Below are 23468 nucleotides of genomic sequence, written 5' to 3' on the forward strand. Positions count from 1 at the left end.
CATTATTCCCCAAGGGTGACAAAAGTTGACAATGTACAGTAAGAATTACAATTCAGGACTACTAGTGAGTGCGTTACATTATATTATATGAGGAGTGGGTAAAAGCCGGATGGAGACAAAACTAAGCAGTGAACAAAGAAACAGGACCTCTAGCTTCTCACCAGAACCACATACATTTATTTGTACTTGGCTCAGAAGAGTAACAAACTCCAAATGTGCTTCCTCCTCAGGAGGTCAGTCTCTCGCTCTATCTCCCAGTAACTGCTGCCTGCAGGGATTATGAAGGCTAAAATACATGAGTGCAGGAGTTGTTACTCAAATGGGTAATGAGAATGATTGGTGGGCTTCCTGCATAGCCCAGACTTTACTCATTACCTAGTTAAGAAAACAAAAGAAAATGTGGCATAGGTTACACGACGTAATGAAAAGTATAATACAATTCTCTTTATTTTTGCCAGCATTACAAATATATATGGAGACTCCTCACCAATAATTGCAAGCATGGAAGCTTTTCTATATGAATTCAAACTACTCCTTGTTATAAAAACTTTAATCATGTTCCTAATTCATTATGTAATCTAAAATTACTTCAAACACTTGTAATTCATTATGTATTCTGAAATTACTTCCAACACTTGTAAGTTCTCAATTAACCATGCTAAATGCATTCTATAGATTATTCAAATGCATTTTAAATCGATCAAATACATTATCAAGTGCAAATACTTTGCAAACGATTGCGGTGTACATTACTTCAGACACTTCAGTAAATTCCCAATTCCCCCTGTGATTACTTAAACAATGTATTACTAACAGCTGTGTCTTCAATTGCACTTGGAGTTGGTTAAATACTAACACTTGTTAATTCCATTTGATAGATTATTCAAATCGATCAAATGCATTCTGTCAAGTGCAAATGCAGAGTATATATCTTGATTACATTTACATGCATAAATAGGTTGCCGAGTCACCCATACCGCAGAAACTGACAGGAATGGAGGCTGCAACCATCTACGAGGAAAAGAGAACGCGGCTTACGTTTGATCAATCATTGAATATACTGCAATATCTAGACAAATACAGGATTTCGAGGCTTCCAACAGCTAGCCCAAAGCATGGTCAGCTTTACCTTTTTGACTACGAAGGACGACCAGATGCATGCAACCACTGGTGTGCTGACCAGTGCCGATGGAGCCATAAGGGAAGGCAACAGATTCCTCGGAAAACTCTGGTGTTGATGAAGACATACCATCAGGGACCAATTAACCGAAGGGCAGTGAATTTTCACAGATATGGGTATGAAATGGAGAATGGGAGTATGAAAATGGTGCTGGTGCAATATGTTGGTGCCAATGATGTTGCTGGAAAAGATGCACTATGAAGAGAAATCCCAGCAGAAGCCACGTGCGAACATTACCTTCAAGGAATTGCAACTTGTAAGAATCAAACTCCTAGTGACATTTACAAGAAAAGCATAAAGCTGTGTGTTGGGGTCGCACGTGAAAGTTGTCTACCAAAGGACACGGAACAAATCAGAAACATATTGAAATTTGAAAAACTGAAAATGAGAATCAGCCACGATGCCTATACAATGTTGTGACAGGGTGGCTGGGCGGTGACATCAGGTCAGAAGCAGGAACTAAAAACTGACACCAAATACTGCAGATTTAAACAGAAAAAGACGTGGCGGCGCCGTTTTATTTAAATAATACAAAAATAAATAAAAAGGTTTAAACACAAAAACACTTGCTCACAGAGCGAAAATAAAAGGTTTAAATAAAACAAACCACGAACACAAAATAATAAATACAGGTCAGGCTGGGCAGTCGCTAACACTGTTCCTGTATATTTTTTAAGTTTTGTTTTTCTCTCTCCTCGCTCTCTCCACTCCTCTCATACACCCACCCGGAGTGCAGAGAGCTGCAGCCTTTTATATCGTGGCTGAGGGGTTTAACTGGCTAGTAATTATTCTATTACCCCTCAGCCACAATCTGCACGAGTTTATTAATTACTGTGGATGGGGTTTCCCATCCACGCTACTAAACAAAATACACGGCTACGCCGTCATAAATAGATAACAAAACAATACCAAAACCCGCGGCGCTTCGCCGTCATAAATAAATCATAACAAATACAACAAAACAAATACAAAATACTGAAGGACGGCACCTCGCTCGTCCTCTATAATAATACATAAATCATAAAACAAACAAATACAAAGAAACACAGGGGCGGAAGGGGAGACCCCGTTCTAAAAAGAAATAAATAAATACATTACAAGGCTCCTCGCCCTGTTACAAATGTGTATGAACATCAGCCAGGATGCCCTGTACAATGTGTATGAACATCAGCCAGGATGCTCTGTACAATGTGTATGAACATCAGCCAGGATGACCTGTACACTGTGTATGAACATCAGCCAGGATGCCTATACAATGTGTATGAACATCAGCCAGGATACCCTGTACAATGTGTATGAACATCAGCCAGGATGCCTATACAATGTGTATGAACATCAGCCAGGATGACCTGTACAATGTGTATGAACATCAGCCAGGATGCCTATACCAATGTGTATGAACATCAGCCAGGATGACCTGTACAATGTGTATGAACATCAGCCAGGATGACCTGTACAATGTGTATGAACATCAGCCAGGATGACCTGTACAATGTGTAATGAACATCGGCCAGGATGACCTGTACAATGTGTATGAACAGAATTTTGTTCTAGAGGGGTTTATTCACAACTATAGTCTCATTCTGATTTTGTTGTTGTTTTAGCTCTGAGAGGTTATCAGCATTCCTTGGCAAAGACTCCCATTCGCTCCTTTCGTATGACACCACGCTTCAATTGGGAGACTTTTACATGTCTACCTTGGTCTTCAGATGCACATTCTTTGAGGAAAACCCAGCAATACCAGTGGCAGCACTTATCCACAAGAAAGGAGTCAAGGAGTACAGGTTATTGTTCTCTACAATGTTGGATGCTATCCCTCAGCTGCACAATTGTGTTGTGGTAACCGACAGAGAGATTGGAATTGTGAAGCCCTTAACAAATGCACTTCCAGATGAAAAACATTGAATTTGTTGGAACCATTTATTGAAGGACGTGGAACACTGGGTTACAACACACGAAGGAGCGAAGGCAGACAGAGCTGTATATTTAAATGCTTACTGGAAAGCAAAACAGAGGATGGTTTTGTAAACCTTTTGGAGCAACTGGATTCGAAATAGAGTTTAGGCTTTCTGCAGTACTTTGAAAAGAACTTAGAGAATGACATCTTTGGAAAATGAGGCAGGTGGCTGTTGGATGATTTGGGTGTTTACACTGCAACTAGTGGTGTAACAACAAGTGTCAGAAAGCATGAATGCTGTGCTCAAACAACTCACGCAAATGGAAGGAAATCAACAGTGATACCATTGTTCATGCGTTCTATTTTCTGCAAACGTTTTATCACAAGGACGTTTTAAGAGGATGTTGTGGAAGTGGAAACTACCATCTAAGAAATGAACATTCCCATATGGAGATGGACCCTGCAGAGACTGAGTTTCTCCATGACTATGTTGCACCAGAGGACATTATAATAGTCTTACAAGACAGCAAGTGGAAATCAAGCTGCGAGGATGAGAAACCAGGAATCAAAAAGAGAAAACGTTACAGGGATTAATGGAGAAGATTTCAAAAGAAAACCGTGTATTTCTTTGTGCACAGTCGGTTAACTTTACTGTTAAAGGGCTCAGAGATAAGGATAATGCAGTCAATAATTTTTCTAATGAAAAATGTTCATGTAACCATATTTTAGCTGCAAAACTATCAATTGGTGTGAAGGCACAAAAGAAAGTGTATAGTTCAGCATACACTGGAGACCACAGCAGCTCCAGACTCATTGGAGAAGCAGGATGAAACATTGGGGGTAACCTTATTGCAAGGAATGGGAAAAGAGGAGATTCATTCTTTTGGAGAACCTCTTCTTACTAGCAAAGAAATTCACAGGAGAGACCGGTCCTTGGAAAAGAGGAGATTCATTCTTTTGAAGAACCGATTCTTACTAGCAGGCCAACGAAATTCAGAGGAAAGACAGGTCCTTGGAAAAGTGTAGCTGACTATCCACAGTTCAAAGCTGTGACAGTGAAGAACAGTTCCTTCAATGTGGCAGACATGTTTTCTCTACTGGACAATGGCTAACTGATGCCATCATTGATGGATTTCTCCTGAGCAGAACAACAATGATAAATGTCACAGAAAATGACATAGATATCTGTGTGTTTTCCAGCCAATATCTACATAAAATTCCAGGGAAAAAGGCAGAAGAGCTACACGCATTTTGGAGGAATGCCGCAAGCATGAGTACACCCTGTGTGTACATGTGTGTAGGTGTGTACACGTTGTGTGTGCATGTGTGTAGGTGTGTGCTTGTATGCGAGTATGGTATGTTGCTGGTCAACAATGAGCTGCTGCTGTGCTATTTATGCTAGCACGGATTATTGTTTTATTATTGATTGTTATTTATTGATGCTGTGTGTACATCGTTGTATGTTTCTTTTGTACTGAGCCATGGTGTAAGCTGAAGAGAGAAAGCTTTTTTGAATTTGATTTTTTTTAATTTGAATGAGCATCCTGGCCTTCCTTGTTAATTTGACAGGCCACTTAAATGATTTCAGCTTAAAGCTACTGGGGCGAAATCTCAATGTAGTGGATCTCCACAGCAGTGTAGCTTCATTTCAAAACCAACAGAGTCTCTTCAAAAGTGAAAAAACTGGGGAGATGCTGCATTTCCCGACACTGCTAAGTTGCTGAGACACTGCAGATGTGAATCAGATGGTGTCATCTCTGGACAGGCTTCTTCAAAACTTCCAGCAGAGGTTCCAATAATTTCAAAGTGTTAAAAGACATCTTCCTGTTTGTAAGGAACCCATTTGTGGTGAAAGCAAATGGCACTTGGTCAGATCATGCAAAAGCATCCTTTCCAGATGTTGAAAAAGCAAAATACAGCTGGAGCTTATTGATTTAAAGAGGATGAAGTTCTAAAGGTGCGGCACACTGAACATACATCTGAAACTTTCTGGACAACCCTTGTGCTGGACTCTAAGTATCCACACTTAAGGAAGGTAGCATTTAACATCTTGACTACGTTCGGCTCGACATATGTGTGACAGTCAGCATTCTCAACAATGAACGTTAAATTGCATAATCGCTCCGGTTTGACGATCACCTGTGCAATTGCCTCCGTCTTGCCTTGACTGAACTCACTCCAAACTTCAAGGCCCTTGTCCAGCAGAGGGCCTGTCACACTTCCCACTGATGGAGAGTATTATAATTATACATTATTCACCTATATTTTAAATTTGTATTGCTGTATAAAATTACATTTTCAGTAGTGATACTACACTTAACAGGTATTTCACAGTAATTATTCATGATTCTTTTGCTTAATACACGTGTGTTGTTGTGTATTTGTTATTGGAAAGACTTGAATCATAAAGCTAAGATAGAGAGTTCATGTGTACCAAGTATTATTTTCTTTAAAACTCTGATACTAATATTAAGCCACTAAAGGCTTGAAAGTGTCTAATATGTTTAACTCAAAACAAATTCAAAACTTGAAAGTTGTCAAAGTGTTTTAATGCAAATATTTGCACCCATCTGACAGTTTATCTATGTACTTTCTCAAAGTCTCAGATGTAATTTATTACATCTTTCTTGTAGGATGTTTTTAGGTTATACAGTGGTTTGATTTTATTTTTTATTTAATGCACTACAAATATAAGCAATGGGGTATATTAATGTATGTGTTTGTTGAACAGGGACACTTGCGGTGTGAAAAATGTTTCTCTGGAGTCTGAACATTGACCAAGAAATTTGGACCTTGATAAAAAAATAATTGACTACCCCTGCTATATGGACCCAAGAAGAAACACATACAGACACACAAATTTAAAACAGTACATTCGACTCTTAGCAGGACTGAATTGATTTACATCAAAATCACTATGCGCTTGGGAACTCAGTTTTACTTTCTACATGCTGTCATTTTGGTAGCCTCCAGTACCTTGTATTTTACATATTTTCCCTCGACCTGCCCAAGAGACAACGGACACATTAAAACACGCCACGACTAAAGAATAAAGGAATAAAATCACTGACCTACTGTATTTTCATTGCACAAGTTATGACAAATGTGCATAACATATACTGTATGACTGATTTTCCACACCACAATTACATGGCAAGATCTGCGGCGCTGCAATCTAAAGACTATATAAACTGTTGTGCTTTCATGTTTTAGAAAGAGTAGTTGCCGAGCAACTTAACTAATTTCTTGCAGTTCATAACTTACATGAGAAATTTCAGTCTGGATTTCAGCCTTATCATAGAACCGAGACAGCACTTCTTAGAGTGGTTAAATGATAAGATGTTATCAACGAACGAGACAGCACTTATTAGAGTGGTTAACGATGTGCTGTTATCCTCCGACACGGGCACATCTTTGGTTCTTATACAATTAGATTTCAGTGCTGCGTTTGACACTATTGATCATTGTTTTAATTGATCACCTTGAAAAACTGGTAGGTCTGTTAGGTTGTGTCTGTCTTGGTTTCTCTCAAACAGGTTGCAATTTGTTAAAATAGGAGGTTTTTTTTTTTTTCTTTTTTGTTGAAGGTTAGATGCGGGGTCCCACAGGGCTCAATTCTTGGCCCAACTCTGTTTTCTTTGTATATGCTGCCTCTGGGCAATATTCTGCATAGCTATGGGGTTCATTCTCATTGTTACGCTGATGATAAACACAGCTGTATTTATCCATGAACAGGGGGACACCTCGGCTGTAAATATTTTGAGCACCTGTCTTGCGAACATAAAAAACGGATGCTTGAAAACTTTTTAATGCTAAACTCAGATAAAACAGAAGTGATGATTCTGGGGTCTCAGAAGCAACAAAGTAATGTCTGATTTACTCCTTGGAGGCTTCTCTTATGAACTTACAAAAGAAATGAGAAGTTTGGGTGTGATCTTCAAATCTTTCTTTTGAGACACACATCAGGAATATTACAAAACAATAGTTTTATCACCTAAGAAATATCACCAAATTGAGAAGTATTCTTTCCCACTCAGATACTGAGAGATTGATGTATGCTTTTGTATCTTCTAGAATTTATTATTGTAATGCCCTACTCTCTGGTACTCATAGCCATGTTACATCTCGACTGCAACTTCTATAAAATGCTGCAGCTAGAATTTTAACCGGGACTAACAGACAAGATCACATTAATCCTGTGCTAGCATCTCTGTACTGGCTTCCGGTCCAATTCAGGATAGATTTTAAGGTGTTGCTTTTAACTTAAAGCAACTCATAGAATGCCAGGTTACTTACTGTCCCACAAATAAAAAAATAAAAAAACACAGGTGGCAGAGCATTGTTATAGGGCCCCAAAACTGTGGAATTATCTGCCTAGCTCTGTAAGGGAAGCACCAAGTGTCACTGCTTTTAAAACAAGATTAAAAAAAAAACACACTTTTATAATGTAGTGTTTATTTATGTATTTTTATTCTCTGCCTTATTTTATTATTCTATGTGTTTCTTTTGTTTTTATTGCTTTTTCTTGCATCCTTTATTAATAATGTTTTCATTCATGTGAATCACTTTGTGGCAATTTTTATTGAGAAAGGCGCTATATTACAAATAAATTATTTTTCAGTTTTCATTTTTTCACCTTCATGCATATATTAAATACAAAATGAACAGGACTGTATAATAGTTTGGTACAGAGTAGTGAATCATTATAGTTGGAAGTGTGCAAGCTCTGTACAGGTAGTATACATACACATTTAAATAATTATAATAAGGATGCTGTTGATCATTTGAGATTCTTGCTGGACTGATCATCTCTGGTACGCTTAAAAAAGGGAGAGTGTTTTGTGGGGTATTTATACTTGCAAACAGTTTTTATACAACCTGCTATATTGATTTTAGTTCAATAACTATAATTCCTCCCGAATGAGCGTGAACAACCAACTGACGTCAGAGCAGAACTCCAAACCACGTGCCTTTTAGCAATGCTCTGACAAAATGCACGATTGGCCTTGGCACTTCCTGCTGGTTTGTTTAATGCATCTTCTACTACTATGTTACCACCTGGTAGCATGACTAAATGAAGTGCAGCTGATTTAATGTAGTCAGAAAAAACAGGACTGCAAAGCTGCTGCATTTTTTGCGTTGTTGCACCGCAACAGTATCGCGACAGGTAAATAACTGGTTGCGGCTCCCACTGTACAGGACGACAAGCCGGGCACTAGGAGGAGGAGACTGAAAATGCCTTTGCTAAGAACAGACCTTGCCACGTGTGCTGCATACTTCTTGTGGAGTTTGCGGATTGGACTTGGTGCAGATTTGTGAAGCAGTTCCACAGCAATATCTGAAACAACAAATTGGCAAATAAGGAGAAAGGAAATTAGATTATAAATATAAATTCAGCATTAAGTTAATTAGAAGCTTTTTATAGATAAAATATTTTGTTATTTCCAGCAACACTTTAAAAAAGGATTACGGCTAGGCTGATGCATTGATAACCATTGATGGTCAAAAATTGAAGATCATAAATAACTTTGTTCCTCGGATTTCTCCTCACTTCATTTATCTTTGCTTTAGTAGCCCATCACATCCTCAGTATACCAAAGACCAAATTACATGCAACATGAGGACACATTTGTAAGGAATAATGAAACAAGCATGCCACTGTTTCAAATAAAAATAATGATTTAAAAAAAACACTTAAATAAGTGTAAAAAAATAGTGCTGGGACAAACATCCGAACAATAAGCAAAACTAAAATATCTGCGTTGTCAGAAATTACTTGATCTGTGTGATATTTTATATAACTTACTCCTTCGAATTTGAGAACGCACTTTTTAAACCAATTCTTTTCTTCCAAATGGCCTGCGTCTTAAATTTGATAGTGATGCATGTATTAAAAAATCGGCAACAAAAGACGCGATTAACCGAGTACACAAACAGCCGGGTGATTCTCACCAAATCTTGTCTGTTTGTGTTTTTCATGTGCAAAAATGAAAAAGACTTTTTCCACCAACAATTTATGTTAAATGCTTTGAACAAAGTCTCAAGTATATTATGCAAGTACATTTTATAATTCAAATACTTTAATTTTGTATTTTAACATTTTATGTGATTAAGCAAAACTAAATCTCATTACCGTAACCAATTCATTTTTACAATAAAAACATAGAATTATATATTTCTTTGGCAATTTTGTGATAAAATTACTTATAACAAGTTATTTTCTTAAACATATCAACAATTATTCATGTATTTTTAAATATAAAAAATATCCACACTTTTGTCTCATTACCGTAATATGACACATTTATCAGATGTCTTCTTTTGTTTTACTTACTTGTTTAATTATGGATATTAAAATACACATATGTTGATGTAGAGGAAATCATTTGTATAATACATTTTCCTTGCCAATTTCATTAGTTTTTAAAACATGACCTCTATTTTAAAAATAGTAGCCTGTTGCGGTAATGATATAAATGTGACGGAGGATGAGATGGTATATTACGGTCAGGGCCGTGTTAAGCCAATGGGCTACATGGGCTGAAGCCCAGGGCCCCACCTCCTAGGGGGGCCCCGTCGTTCCTGTAAAGTCAAACTGATGATGGTTGGCTAATAAAAAAACATGGACTAAACAAAACAATTTGCCTATTTTTAAAACATTTTGTGTCCTTTTGCATGCCGTAGTTATTTGACAAATATAAAAAAATCTTACTCTAGCTATACCCACTGGCGTTCAACTAAAATAAGCTATGCTGAGTAGCTAGCGGCAAACATGTCACGGAAATATGAGAGCGGTGCGAAAAAAAGAAAAATCACTAAACTCAAACTAGCTAAAGCCGAGGAGGTTATACTGTAAACAATACCCCAAAACTAACTAAATTCTTTAAAAGTCAGTGTCAGAAGAATGAAAGTGAGGAAGAGCCACGAGTCAGAGGAGCAGAGATCGGTGAGTCGGTTAGCGCTGAGTGCACAGCCAGAACAGCAGAGGAGAAAAATGAGAGCCAGCCATTGAACTGCCAAATTAAGGCGGGAGAAACTGACTAAACAGATAATGCTATTGCTAGCTCCGATACGGCATGTTGGGGTCCGATAACCGAGGAGGTGAGATCGCACTGGATGAGCAAGGGCCCCCTTATTTGCCAGAATTTAAGTCTCATGTCGATTGAACATGACCTGCTTCGCCAAATGGACTTAACAGACATTATTAAGGAGTTCTCAAGTTTGAAGGCAAGAAGCATAAGATCTAGCAATGGTAAGTCAACTGTGTCTTTATACTTTGCAATGTTAAGGAGGCTTGAGAGTAGCGCCGATTACACTCTGTTTTTGTCTAATGTCATATCATGCTGCGCTGCCTGATAACATGGTCCCACCGACTACGTTGATTTAATTTGAAACGATGCAGTCGGTAATGAGAGCTAGTGGCAGTGCCGACTACCATACTATTGTGCATGCCATAGCTACTGTGATGTGAGTGGTAACGCTGTCCACTGCCTATTCGAATGACATGATTGTGTTGGTATTGTATGAGATTGTGCATGAGCGCAGAGCATGGGGTAGTGGTCAGGGCTCTGGACTCTTGACCGGAGGGTCGTGGGTTCAACCCCAGGTGGGGGGACACTGCTGCTGTACCCTTGAGCAAGGTACTTTACCTAGATTGCTCCAGTAAAAACCCAACTGTATAAATGGGTAATTGTATGTATAATAATCTGTAAAAAAAATAATGTAATTGTATGTAAAAATAATGTGATATGTTGTAACAATTGTAAGTTGCCCTGGATAAGGGCGTCTGCTAAGAAATCAATAAAAATAAATAAACAGCTGATTGTACAGTATTATGGTTGGGGGGGGTTCAAGGGGGCCCCTGAAATGTTAGTAGCCCTGGGCCCCCAAATACCTTAATACGGGCCTGATTACGGTAATGAGTTCAATATACATTTGACTATTTTAGTAATTTTAATAAATCTCTAAATTATTCAGTGATATTACAATCAAGAGATAAAAAACAAGCTGTAATAACAGTATAAAATAAACACATAAAACGACAAATGTAGTCAGACTTGGTGTGACAGTCTGGCTCGCAGTGGTGATGTGGATGACGTCACGGACCAGGAAGTAACTCAAACCAAACAGTGGATGGGCGGTTGAAGCTGAGTGTTAGTGCACTCAGCGTATTTAATAAACAAAATATTAAACAAATTAACACAACACAAAACAAAAGGGCACAAGGGCCAAACGAATGAACAAACAAACAAGTAAGTGATGTGCTGGGAAATCCAGCACGTCTTAGCAATTGTTTGGTTAATGTTGCTTTTTCTCTCTCCGCTCTCCCGTACTCTCCTCTACACTCTCAACCCCGAGTGCAGAGTGCTGCTGGTTTATATACTCTGGCCGAGGGATTTAACTAGTTGGTAATTATCTTATTATCCCCCGGCCAGAGTCTGCACGCGTTTGGTAAGGATGCATGACTGTCAGCTAGTTAAATAATCAGTAGCTGATCAGCCATGCATCCTCACGGGGTTTTTTAAATATAATAACAAAAGACGCGGCGCTTTTACCCGCGCCGCAAACAAAAATACAAATAATAATAAATAGGGGCGGGACACTCCGCCACACATGCCCCCCCTTGTGCGCAGCACACATGGCCTTTTCGGCCACCTCCCCCCTTAGTCCCCAAAGTCCCGGTCAGCAGTCCCGGCGCAGGAACAGGGGCAGCAACGGGCCAAAGGTGGCGGCCACGGTGGGATGTCCTCCTCCCACCCAAACAGCCGTAGTGTTCCAATGGCCCGCGCACCGGCCAGCTCCTCTGGCCAAAAAATTTTTGGGGGTGGTCTCCAGACCTGCCCCCCCTTCTTCATGGCCGACAGCTCCCCTCCGTGGGGCTCTGGCCACCCTTTCTCCTGCAGCGAAATTGCTGCGGGGGAAGCTGGTCTCCTGACCTCCCCCCCCTTCTTCATGGCTGACAGCTGCCCTTCACGGGGCTCCAGCCACAGTATTTCCTGCCGCGAAAGTGCGGCTGGGGGAGCTGGTCTCCTGACCTCCCCCCCCTTTTCCATGGCTGGCAGCTCCCCTCCGTGGGGCTCCGACCACAGTGTAGTGACCCCAGGCGAAGCAGGATCCCTGGCGACCCCAGGCAAAGCAGGATCCCTGGCGACCCCAGGCGAAGCAGGATCCCTGGCGACCCCAGGCGAAGCAGGATCCCTGGCGACCCCAGGCGATGTGGAACAGGCAGCCCCAGGCGATGCGAGGCAGGCATCCCTGGGTGGTGCGAGGCAGGGCAGGAGCAGTCCTTCCCATGACGGTGGATGTGGAACCAGCAGGTATTCACCCTCTGCTGGTGGAGGTGGGAGGGGAAAGCAGTCCTCCCACAGCGGCTGAGACGGAACCAGCAGGTATTCACCCTCTGCTGGTGGAGCTGGGAGTGGCAAGCAGTCCTCCCACGGCGGCTGAGGCGGAACCAGCAGGTATTCATCCTCTGCTGGTGGAGGTGGGAGGGGCAAGCAGTCCTCCCACGACGGTTGAGGCAGAACCAGCAGGCATTCATCCTCTGCTGGTGGAGGTGGGAGGGGCAAGCAGTCCTCCCACGACGGTGGAGGCGGAACCAGCAGGCATTCACCCTCTGCTGGTGGAGGTGGGAGGGGCAAGCAGTCCTCCCACGACGGTGGATGTGGAACCAGCAGGCATTCACCCTCTGCTGGTGGAGGTGGCGGAGGCAGAGGCAGCTCTTGCTGCTCTGCTCCTGGTGATGGTGGAGACAGAAGCAGCTCCTGCTGCCCTGCTCCTGGTGGTGGTGGAGACAGAGGCAGCTCCTGCTGCTCTGCTCCTGGTGGTGGTGGAGGCAGAGGCGATGGGGCGGATGCTGGCCACTCAGAGGGAGGCTGTGGCGGTTCTGGCTCCCTCTGCTGTGGCGGCTGGGCTGGTGTGTGCCGTGCTCCCTTCAGCAGCATAAATAGAGGCTGCTGGGGAACATCAGCATCCTGCCCTTCTCCCCCCCAGAAAAATTCAGGGGGTTGAGCCTGTAACTCCTCCCCTTCTGGCTCTTGGGACTGCAGCTTGGGTCCTAAGGCTGTGGAAGCGCAGACTTCCACCTCTTGGGCTATGGACGCACCGACTCCCCCCTCTTTGGGCTGTGGACGCACCGACTCCTCCCTCTTGGGCTGTGGACGCACCGACTCCTCCCTCTTGGGCTGTGGACGCACCGACTCCCCCCTCTTGGGCGTAGGACGTTCGGGCTCCTCCCACTCGGGCGTAGGACGTTCGGGCTCCTCCCACTCGGGCGTAGGACGTTCGGGCTCCTCCCACTCGGGCGTAGGACGTTCGGGCTCCTCCCACTCGGGCGTAGGACGTTCGGGCTCCTCCCACTCGGGCGTAGGACGTTCGGGCTCCTCCCACTCGGGCGTAGGACGTTCGGGCTCCTCCCCAGGCTGTGGAGGCGAAACCAGCAGGCATTCTCCCTCTGCTGGTGGAGACGGTAGCGATGGCTCCTCTCCCTCTGATGCTGGAGACGGTAGCGATGGCTCCTCTCCCTCTGATGCTGGAGATGGCAGCGATGGCTCCTCTCCCTCTGATGCTGGAGACGGTAGCGATGGCTCCTCTCCCTCTGATGCTGGAGACGGTAGCGATGGCTCCTCTCCCTCTGATGCTGGAGACGGCAGCGATGGCTCCTCTCCCTCTGGCGCTGGAGACGGCAGCGATGGCTCCTCTCCCTCTGGCGCTGGAGACGGCAGCGATGGCTCCTCTCCCTCTGGCGCTGGAGACGGCAGCGATGGCTCCTCTCCCTCTGGCGCTGGAGATGGCAGCAGCAGGGTCTCTCCCATATCCGCAGCCAGGTAGTTGAACACCATGGCTGCGATGTCTGGGAGGGAAGCTGGGTGGTGTTGCTGTTCCCAGGCCTCCCAGCGCTCCCCATCTCTTGCCCACAGGAGGTTGATCACTGCAGGGAGGGCTTCCTCATAATCCCTCCCCGGCTCCACCAGCCAGTCCCAGACTCCCTCAGAGGAGAGTGCATTCGTCCTCTTTGGAGGATGCAGGTCCTCCCTCACTGGACGCTCTGGCTCCTCTTTCTCCTGCCATGGAGGGGGTTGGTCTGGTGCCACGTGCCCAACCTCACCAACCGCGAAGCACCACTCCTCACCCTTCAGGCAGGTGAGGCAGATATCCAGTGTGGCAAGGTAAGGCTGATGTTGCTGCGCCTCCTGCTGCTGTTGTTGCTGCTGCTGCTGCTTTCTCCTCCGGCTACTTTTCCCCATTTTTAATTTGAAAAAAAAACGAACAAACAAAAAAAAACCGCACTTTTCAATCCTGGTCCGGCTGTTGGAGGCGTTGTTTATCCCACCGCTGCCACCATATGTGACAGTCTGGCTCGCAGTGGTGATGTGGATGACGTCACGGACCAGGAAGTAACTCAAACCAAACAGTGGATGGGCGGTTGAAGCTGAGTGTTAGTGCACTCAGCGTATTTAATAAACAAAATATTAAACAAATTAACACAACACAAAACAAAAGGGCACAAGGGCCAAACGAATGAACAAACAAACAAGTAAGTGATGTGCTGGGAAATCCAGCACGTCTTAGCAATTGTTTGGTTAATGTTGCTTTTTCTCTCTCCGCTCTCCCGTACTCTCCTCTACACTCTCAACCCCGAGTGCAGAGTGCTGCTGGTTTATATACTCTGGCCGAGGGATTTAACTAGTTGGTAATTATCTTATTATCCCCCGGCCAGAGTCTGCACGCGTTTGGTAAGGATGCATGACTGTCAGCTAGTTAAATAATCAGTAGCTGATCAGCCATGCATCCTCACGGGGTTTTTTAAATATAATAACAAAAGACGCGGCGCTTTTACCCGCGCCGCAAACAAAAATACAAATAATAATAAATAGGGGCGGGACACTCCGCCACACTTGGGTTAAAACACATTCGAAAATACTGTTCAAATACTTTAAAGGTTGTTTTCACCGTATTCAAAGTGAGACCTAATCATACCTTTAACCAATTACTGTACTATCCATTCAAACTCTCCTGTTCATGATCTTTTCAACCTTTAAAGGTGAGTTCTGAAGAGGTTGACAAGATCATGAACAGGTGAGTTTGAGTTCAAATAGATGGTAATAGGTAGAAGTGTAATTGAAGATCTTTCCTTGATAAATAGGGGTAAATACAATCTTTAAAGTATTTGAACAGTATTCGCAAATGTATTCACCAAAGCCTGAGTACAATTGTCTTTTAATGTTTTTTTTATGCTGTTATTATAGCTTATTTTTTTCACTTCATTGTCATACAGTATTTGAACATCTAGTACTAATTAATTTCACTATAACCTATGTGAAAACAACCCCTATTCCTCAAAGCAACAAACATTAATTTAACTGTAAACGAAACTGTTTAAAGACAGAAGTAATGCAGTACAGAGAGCACCAAATCTAACTGTGAGATCTCCTATCCCCATGTTCAATATAATTCCAGATCACTGACCCTTGTATTGATGTTTAGCCCAAATTTCAGGTAAAGGTTCAGGAATTATATCTGTTATGTCCTCTCTATAGTACCAGATTTTATCAACAGGAAATTTTAAACTGGGATTGAAGAATCTGTGATCTCCAGCCCGGCTCATTGCATCAACTTCAGGTGATGGTGGCGTAATATTTAGAATGGCATTTACATTTTTTTTCTTCTCATAATAGCGCACTGAATTTTCTCTCCATTTGTGCTTTTGATGATCTTTTTTTTGCATTTCTTTAGCTGATTTTAAAAGTCCATTGTGCTTTCTTCTTTGGTATCTAAAAATAGTTTTTAAAAAATAAATAAAAATGTTAGACTGCATTATTTTTTTTTGTTTGTTTTGTTAACATTTTAGATTAGGGAGTGCAAATAGATTTATGGCATGTTATTAACAAAACCGTAACGGCCTCTGATGTTGGAAGTAAATCATATATCATATTATATATACGGGTCATTCTCCAGTTCTGTGTACCAATAGGCACTGTAACATTTGATCAAGAGTATCTATATTATTAAACAAATATATATTGTTCTAAAATATTGTATGTGTGTTGGACATTGCATACACATAAAAACAAACTGTAAATTTCGACTATGTGTTCCTACTTTTGGTACAAAGAACTGGAGAATGATCCATACACAGTGCCGTGAAAAAGTATTTGCCCCGTCTGATTTTCTGCATTTTTGCATATTTTTGACACTGAATGTTATCAGATCTTCAACCAAAACCTAATATTAGATAAAAGGGCCCTGACTGAACAAATAACACAACAATTTGATACATATTTTATTTATTTATTAAAGAAAGTTATGCAACACCCAAATGCCCCCGTGTGAAAAAGTAATCGCCCCCTTAGACTCAACAACTGGTTACGCCACCTTTAGCAGCAATAACTGCAACCAAACGCTTCCTGTAGTTATTGATTAGTCTCTCACAGCGCCGTGGAGGAATTTTGGCCCACTCCTCCATGCAGAACTGCTTCAACTCAGTGACATTTGTGGGTTTTCGAGCATGAACTGCTAGTTTCAGATCCTGCCACAACATCTCAATGGGGTTTAGGTCTGGACTTTGACTAGGCCATTCCAAAACTTTAAAATTTCTTGTTCTTCAACCATTCTGATGTAGACTTGCTTGTGTTTCGGATCATTGTCATGCTGCATGACCCAGCTGAGCTTCAGCTTCAGCTCACAGACAGATGGCCTGACATTCTCCTGTAGAATTCTCTGATACAGAGCAGAATTCATGGTTCCTTCAATGATGGCAAGGCGTCCAGGTCCTGATGCAGCAAAGCATCCCCAAACCATGACACTACCACCACCATGCTTGACCGTTGGTATTAGGTTCTTACTGTGGAATGCAGTGTTTGGTTTTCGCCAGACATGGCCCATGTCGGCCAAAAAGTTCCACTTTTGACTCATCTGTCCATGGAACATTGTTCCAGAACTCTTGAGGATCATCCAGGTGCTTTTTGGCAAACTTGAGATGAGCATTCATGTTCTTCTTAGTGAGCAATGGTTTCCTCCTTGCTACTCTGCCATGAATCACATTTTTGCCCAGTGTCTTTCTGATGGTGGAGTCATGAAAACTGACCTTAGCCAAGGAGAGAGAGGCCTGCAGATCCCTGGATGTTGTTCTAGGGTTCTTTGTGACTTCCTGGACAATTTTACGCCTTGCTGTTGGAGAGATTTTGGCAGGATGACCACTCCTGGGAAGATTCAGTACTGTCCTATACTTTCTCCATTTGGACAATATGGCTCTGACTGTGGTTCGGTGGAGTCCCCGAGCCTTAGAAATGGCTTTGTAACCTTTTCCAGACTGATAGGCATCAACAACTTTTTTTCCGGAGGTCTTTTTCCGAATTTCTTTTGTTCGTGGCATGATGTGCCTCTAGAACCAGTGTGCTGACAACTTCACTCTGATGGTAAGGGCCAAAGTTATTCAGATTTATATTGGGCAGGGCTGGCCCAAATCAGGCCTGGTTCTTAACCAAAGTACTCAAACAGCTGACCCTAATTATCCCTTTAATTGGGTTGAGTTAACTAGGGGGGGCAGTAACTTTTTCACACCTGAAGATTGCATGTTTGATTACCTTGCACATCAAACAAATGAAAGAAGCACCAAACTTTGGTGTCATTTTTTTCTCTCAGACTCCTATATAGGCAGCAGTGTGGAGTAGTGGTTAGGGCTCTGGACTCCTGACCAGAGGGTTGTGGGTTCAATCCCCGGTGGGGACACTGCTGCTATACCCTTGAGCAAGGTACTTTACCTACATTGCTCCAGTAAAAACCCAACTGTAAAATGGGTAATTGTATGTAAAAATAATGTGATATCTTGTAACAGTTGTAAGTCGCCCTGGATAAGGGCGTCAGCTAAGAAATAAATAATAATAATAATAATATATACTACTACAACCCACAAAAAAAATCTGACCAAATACAATGTGAAAAATGTGCAAAAATGCAGAAAAATCAGTGGAATCGTCACTAGTGACGATCATTTTCTGTTTGTACTATAAAAAAAAAATCCCTTTTGTTAAAGTCACACACGACATCTCTTTCTTCAAAAGAAGGGATCGCTAAACCATAGAGTCCACTGCTGCTGATCAGATCAGTGCCTCAGCCTCTCCATTCATTGACTCTGCTTCGTTCTCATCCCGTGGTAGGCGACGTAAATGGAGTCAGCCATTCAGCGCCTCAGTTTCATGTTGCGCAAATATAACCTCGTATCCCTGTTACACCCAACCATTACTTCTGGAAGAATAAGTAATCAGCTTCGGCAGTGACTGTTGAAATATAGGTTATTATAGTTGTGCTTAAAAATACTGTGTGCAGAAGATTTGTGAAACGAAAACGCATCATAACTAAGAAAAGAAAAAAAATTAGCCTACGGTAACGTTATAAAATATGTGAAATGTGTCTTTTCTATGACCAAAAATGCTAAAATTCAGGGCCAAAATTATTCCGTATGTGTTAAGCACCAACTGTCTCTTGACCATTTCGCCAGTAGGCCTATAACGTGCATGATAAAATTATATATAGACAGTGTGGTTTTATACAGCACTGTAAATATGCCTACAATACATCTTGCATTGAGAAAACACCAGTGGAATCAGAATAAAGGAAAATATTTTGTAATACAGTTCACGTGCAGCATGGTTTTGGTAAGTAGCATTTTCAAAACCATATCATTATGTGCAGTATTAAAATAAGTTAAAAACATAGCAAATCCACAAAACCAACGAAATACATAGTGTATATTTGACATTTTATTTGTAGTGTTCTGTGTAACACGGGCCATCGTTTAACCTGAAGCAGATATACGCGTTTATCATATTATCAACAACACCAAAGTGTGTTGTAAAAATAAAGCAACAATTGTTTTGAAAACTGTCCAAAATATTTACTTGGTGGCCAAGAATGAAAAATGTCAAGAAAAAAATGCAATTTTTTATATGGAAATTGTCAAAATAAAAGGGCAAGCTGGAAGAATTTACCAGTCAGGACAACGGCATTTAAATACTACTACTATTAAACTGTATCTGTTGGTAATGTGGTTTCTAAGTTCTAGCAGTTTTCAAACTGGGGCACACGTACCCCTGGGGGTACTCGAGAAAAATTCTGAAATGGCAGACAACGCATTTTATTTAGTAACACTTGCCAATCTATTGCAAACTTTTGTCATGTAATCAACGTTTAATCGCTAACACCAGACTGATGTGCTGTGACAGAGCGTTCAGTGCACACACGGCTAATTTACATATTAAATATGTACATTTTAGATAAGCCCTGTTGTTTAAATGTAATATAAACAGTTGGGCAGTTACTGCAGTCTGTCTGGGATACAAAAAAAGACATTTTAAAAAACTAAACGCCTAGTCTTTAACTCATTTTATTTCCTGTGTGCGTTCGTGCCTGCAAGTCGATATTTATTTGTTTCAATGACCCGATTAAAGTTTATTATAACTTAAGTACTATTGGTTCATTTCAAAATACAGAATGTATGGCCAGTCAGAAACCGCAGTATTGTCATGCGGTCTAGTTTGAAATGCCGTTACGTCTGGTGTGAGAGTAGTAAGAGTTTTTAGCTTTCAATTCAGTGAAAAAATGTGGATTGTTTGCTCAATACTAGTACATTACTAGCAAAGGGCGATCAAGACGAAATACCATCATCAAAGATTAAAAACGCCAAAAATGTCATGCGACTGAAGCTCTCTCCAATTTCCCTGCCATCATCGATGATTTGTGTGGTAACAAGCAGGGACATCCATCACACTGATACTAGGTAAGCGTTTTATTATTCTTTTTTAATTAGCATCAGTACTGTATGTTTTAGTCACCAATAATTTAAAAATGCCAGTAATGTTTTCGTATTGAGGTCAGCTGTAGAGATGCGTGGATAGTGAACTTTTCTTTGCCTTCTTTTCTATAACTTTATCATCAATATAAATACATGATTGCGGTAAACTTGTGCACGCGAATTAAAAAACAAAACTGTTAGCCAATACTGTAAAATGTCGTTTTTTCAGCAAGAGTGAAATAGAACAAACAGAACAACACGTTGTAGAAGATGAAGACTTGGATTCGGAACACCAGAAAAAAAAGAACTTAGCTCACATGCGTCAGATAACAGAAAAAGAAAACAAGCAGCAAAGTTTCAGCCTTATTGCAAAACTCTGTTTCCATGGGTTGTATATAATATTCTAACACTGTTTTTTTTTTTTCTTTTTATTGTAAAAAGACATATATGGTATAAGTAATTCATAATGCATTCTGTGTCTGTATGTGGCTTTTCAGGGCAAATAAATCTGGTTCTTGAGTTTTAATGTTCTAAAACTTTACAGCTGTAAATTACCAATTTAAACTGTAGAGCATTATTAAAATGGTTTAATTAAATAATTGTTTTGGTCAATACAGTGATTTAAGGTATAAAATAAAAACGGGACTCATAACACCCTTGAAAACTTGAGCTGTGTGCCAGTAGTGACTACTGAATATCTGGAGTGACTAATGTTTTTAGAAAGTATTAGTCACTAGTGACTACAAAAATCTAGAACCCAGGGGAAACCCTGGACAGGGGGAAAATACTTTTTCATGGCACTGTATATATAGAGACTGATATGAAAACCTTTATCTTTAAATAGAAAATGCCTTCCTTTCTGAAACTACCTTTCTCTTTCTTTTATTCTGTATTCCTCTAAAAGCTCAGCACTACTGTAGATCTTTCCTCTGTGCTTCTGTACCATTGCTCGTGCAGCTGCTCTCTTTTTTACACTGTCTGTCAATCTAAACAAAACAATGTTTTTAATGCCTGAATTTAAAAAAGCTAAAAAAATTAATTCACCAATAATCTATGATGCGATGTATATATAATACTATAAATACAACTGTTTTGTATAATATGCCTTATAGTTACCATTACCGTAATTCTACCTCTCATTACTGTAACAAGTCTCATAACCGACATGGTAATGAGAAGGCCTACCTTAATTCTGCAAATACAATGTGTCAGCCACTTTGACTGAGAAATTTTTACTTTGAAACCTCAGGAATTTTTATGGCTTTTTTATAGCCAGTTAATTTTTTAAAAAATCTAATTATGTGAATTTAAAAGAAAAAGACAGAGCACATGTTCTCACCTTGTATCCATCTTGAAGCTTTTTACTTCCTGGATTCTCTGGAGAAACTTGAACAATTGTTACGGTAATGAGACAAATTGCTTCGGACACGTAGTTTTTCTCCAAAAAAAATCAGTAATTTTAAGGTGTACATTTTTAACCCAAAGACTATAGTAAATTATGAACATATTTACAGTGCCTTGCAAAAGTATTCAGACCCCTGACCAATTCTCTCAGATTACTGAATTACAAATGGTACATTGAAATTTCGTTCTGTTTAATATTTTATTTTAAAACACTGAAACTCAAAATCAATTATTGTAAGGTGACATTGGTTTTATGTTGGGAAATATTTTTAAGAAAAATAAAAAACTGAAATATCTTGCTTGCATAAGTATTCAACCCCTGTGCTGTGGAAGCTCCCAGTTTACACCGATGAAAGAAATTGCCCTAACGAGGACACAATTACCTTACCATTAGAACATAAGAAAGTTTACAAACGAGAGGAGGCCATTCAGCCCATCTTGCTCGTTTGGTTGTTAGTAGCTTATTGATCCCAGAATCTCATCAAGCAGCTTCTTGAAGGATCCCAGGGTGTCAGCTTCAACAACATTACTGGGGAGTTGGTTCCAGACCCTCACAATTCTCTGTGTAAAAAAGTGCCTCATATTTTCTGTTCTGAATGCCCCTTTATCTAATCTCCATTTATGACCCCTGGTCCTTTTTTCTTTTTTCAAGTCAAAGAAGTCCCCCGGGTTGACATTGTCTATACCTTTTAGGATTTTGAATGTTTGAATCAGATCGCCGTGTAGTCTTCTTTGTTCAAGGCTGAATAGATTAAATTCTTTTAGCCTGTCTGCATACGACATGCCTTTTAAACCCGGGATAATTCTGGTCGCTCTTCTTTGCACTCTTTCTAGAGCAGCAATATCCTTTTTGTAACGAGGTGACCAGAACTGAACACAATATTCTAGGTGAGGTCTTACTAATGCATTGTAGAGTTTTAACATTACTTCCCTTGATTTAAATTCAACACTTCTCACAATATATCCAAGCATCTTGTTAGCCTTTTTTATAGCTTCCCCACATTGTCTAGATGAAGACATTTCTGAGTCAACAAAAACTCCTAGGTCTTTTTCATAGTGAAATTGAAGAAGGGAACTATCTCCCATATGATATTATAATGCACATTTTTATTGTCCACATGCAATACTTTACACTTTTCTCTATTAAATTTCATTTGCCATGTGTCTGCCCAATTTTGAATGCTGTCTAGATCATTTTGAATGACCTTTGCTGCTTCAACAGTGTCTGCCACTCCTCCTATTTTTGTGTCGTCTGCAAATTTAACAAGTTTGCTTACTATATCAAAAGAGTCTAAATCATTAATGTAGATTAGGAATAGCAGAGGACCTAATACAGTGGTACACCACTGGTTACTGCGCTCCATTTTGAGGTTTCTCCTCTAATCAGTACTTTCTGTTAACCACTCCCTAATCCATGTGCATGCATTTCCTTGAATCCCTACTTCGTTCAGTTTGAGAATTAATCTTTTATGCGGGATTTTGTCAAAAGCTTTCTGAAAATCTAAATAAACCATGTCGTATGCTTTGCAGTTATCCATTTTCAATGTTGCATCCTCAAAAAAGTCAAGTAGGTTAGTTAGACATGATCTCCCTTTCCTAAAACCATGCTGGCTGTCTCCCAGGATAGTGTTACCATATAGGTAATTTTCCATTTTGGATCTTATTATAGTTTACATAAGTTTACATATAATAGAAGTCAGGCTTACTGGTCTGTAGTTACCTGGTTCGGTTTTGTCTCCCTTTTTGTGGATCGGTATTACGTTTGCTATTTTCCAGTCTGTCGGTACAACCCGTGTCAAGAGACTGTTGCATGATCTTGGTTAGCGGTTTGTAAATAACTTCTTTCATTTCTTTGAGTACTATTGGGAGGATCTCATCTGGCCCAGGGGATTTGTTTATTTTAAGAGCTCCTAGTCCCTTTAACACTTCTGCCTCTGTTATGCTAAAGTTATTTAAAATTGGATAGGAACAGGTCGACATGTGGGGCATGTTGTCCGTGTCCTCCTTTGTAAAAACCTGTGAAAAATAATCATTTAATATATATTTTTTTTCTTCATCTATGATTTTGCCATTTGTGTCTCTTAGACATTTAACCTCCTCTTTGAATGTTCTCTTGCTGTTATAATATTGGAAAAACATTTTGGAATTGGTTTTAGCTCCCTTAGCAATATTGATTTCTATCTCTCTCTTGGCCT

General features: G+C 40.7%; 1 protein-coding gene across 1 annotated transcript in view; it reads right to left on the reverse strand.

Moving 5' to 3' along the window:
* cnppd1 (cyclin Pas1/PHO80 domain containing 1) overlaps window positions 1–23468 on the reverse strand; it is a 65617-nt gene that overhangs the window by 20067 nt on the left and 22082 nt on the right. Inside the window, exon 3 of the mRNA XM_034003672.3 lies at window positions 8334–8415. Within this exon, the coding sequence (XP_033859563.2) occupies window positions 8334–8415 (82 nt within the window). The remainder of the gene's footprint in view (window positions 1–8333; window positions 8416–23468) is intronic.

This window comes from Acipenser ruthenus, chromosome 10 (genome assembly GCF_902713425.1).
Source record: "Acipenser ruthenus chromosome 10, fAciRut3.2 maternal haplotype, whole genome shotgun sequence".
Taxonomy (NCBI): Eukaryota; Metazoa; Chordata; class Actinopteri; order Acipenseriformes; family Acipenseridae; genus Acipenser; species Acipenser ruthenus.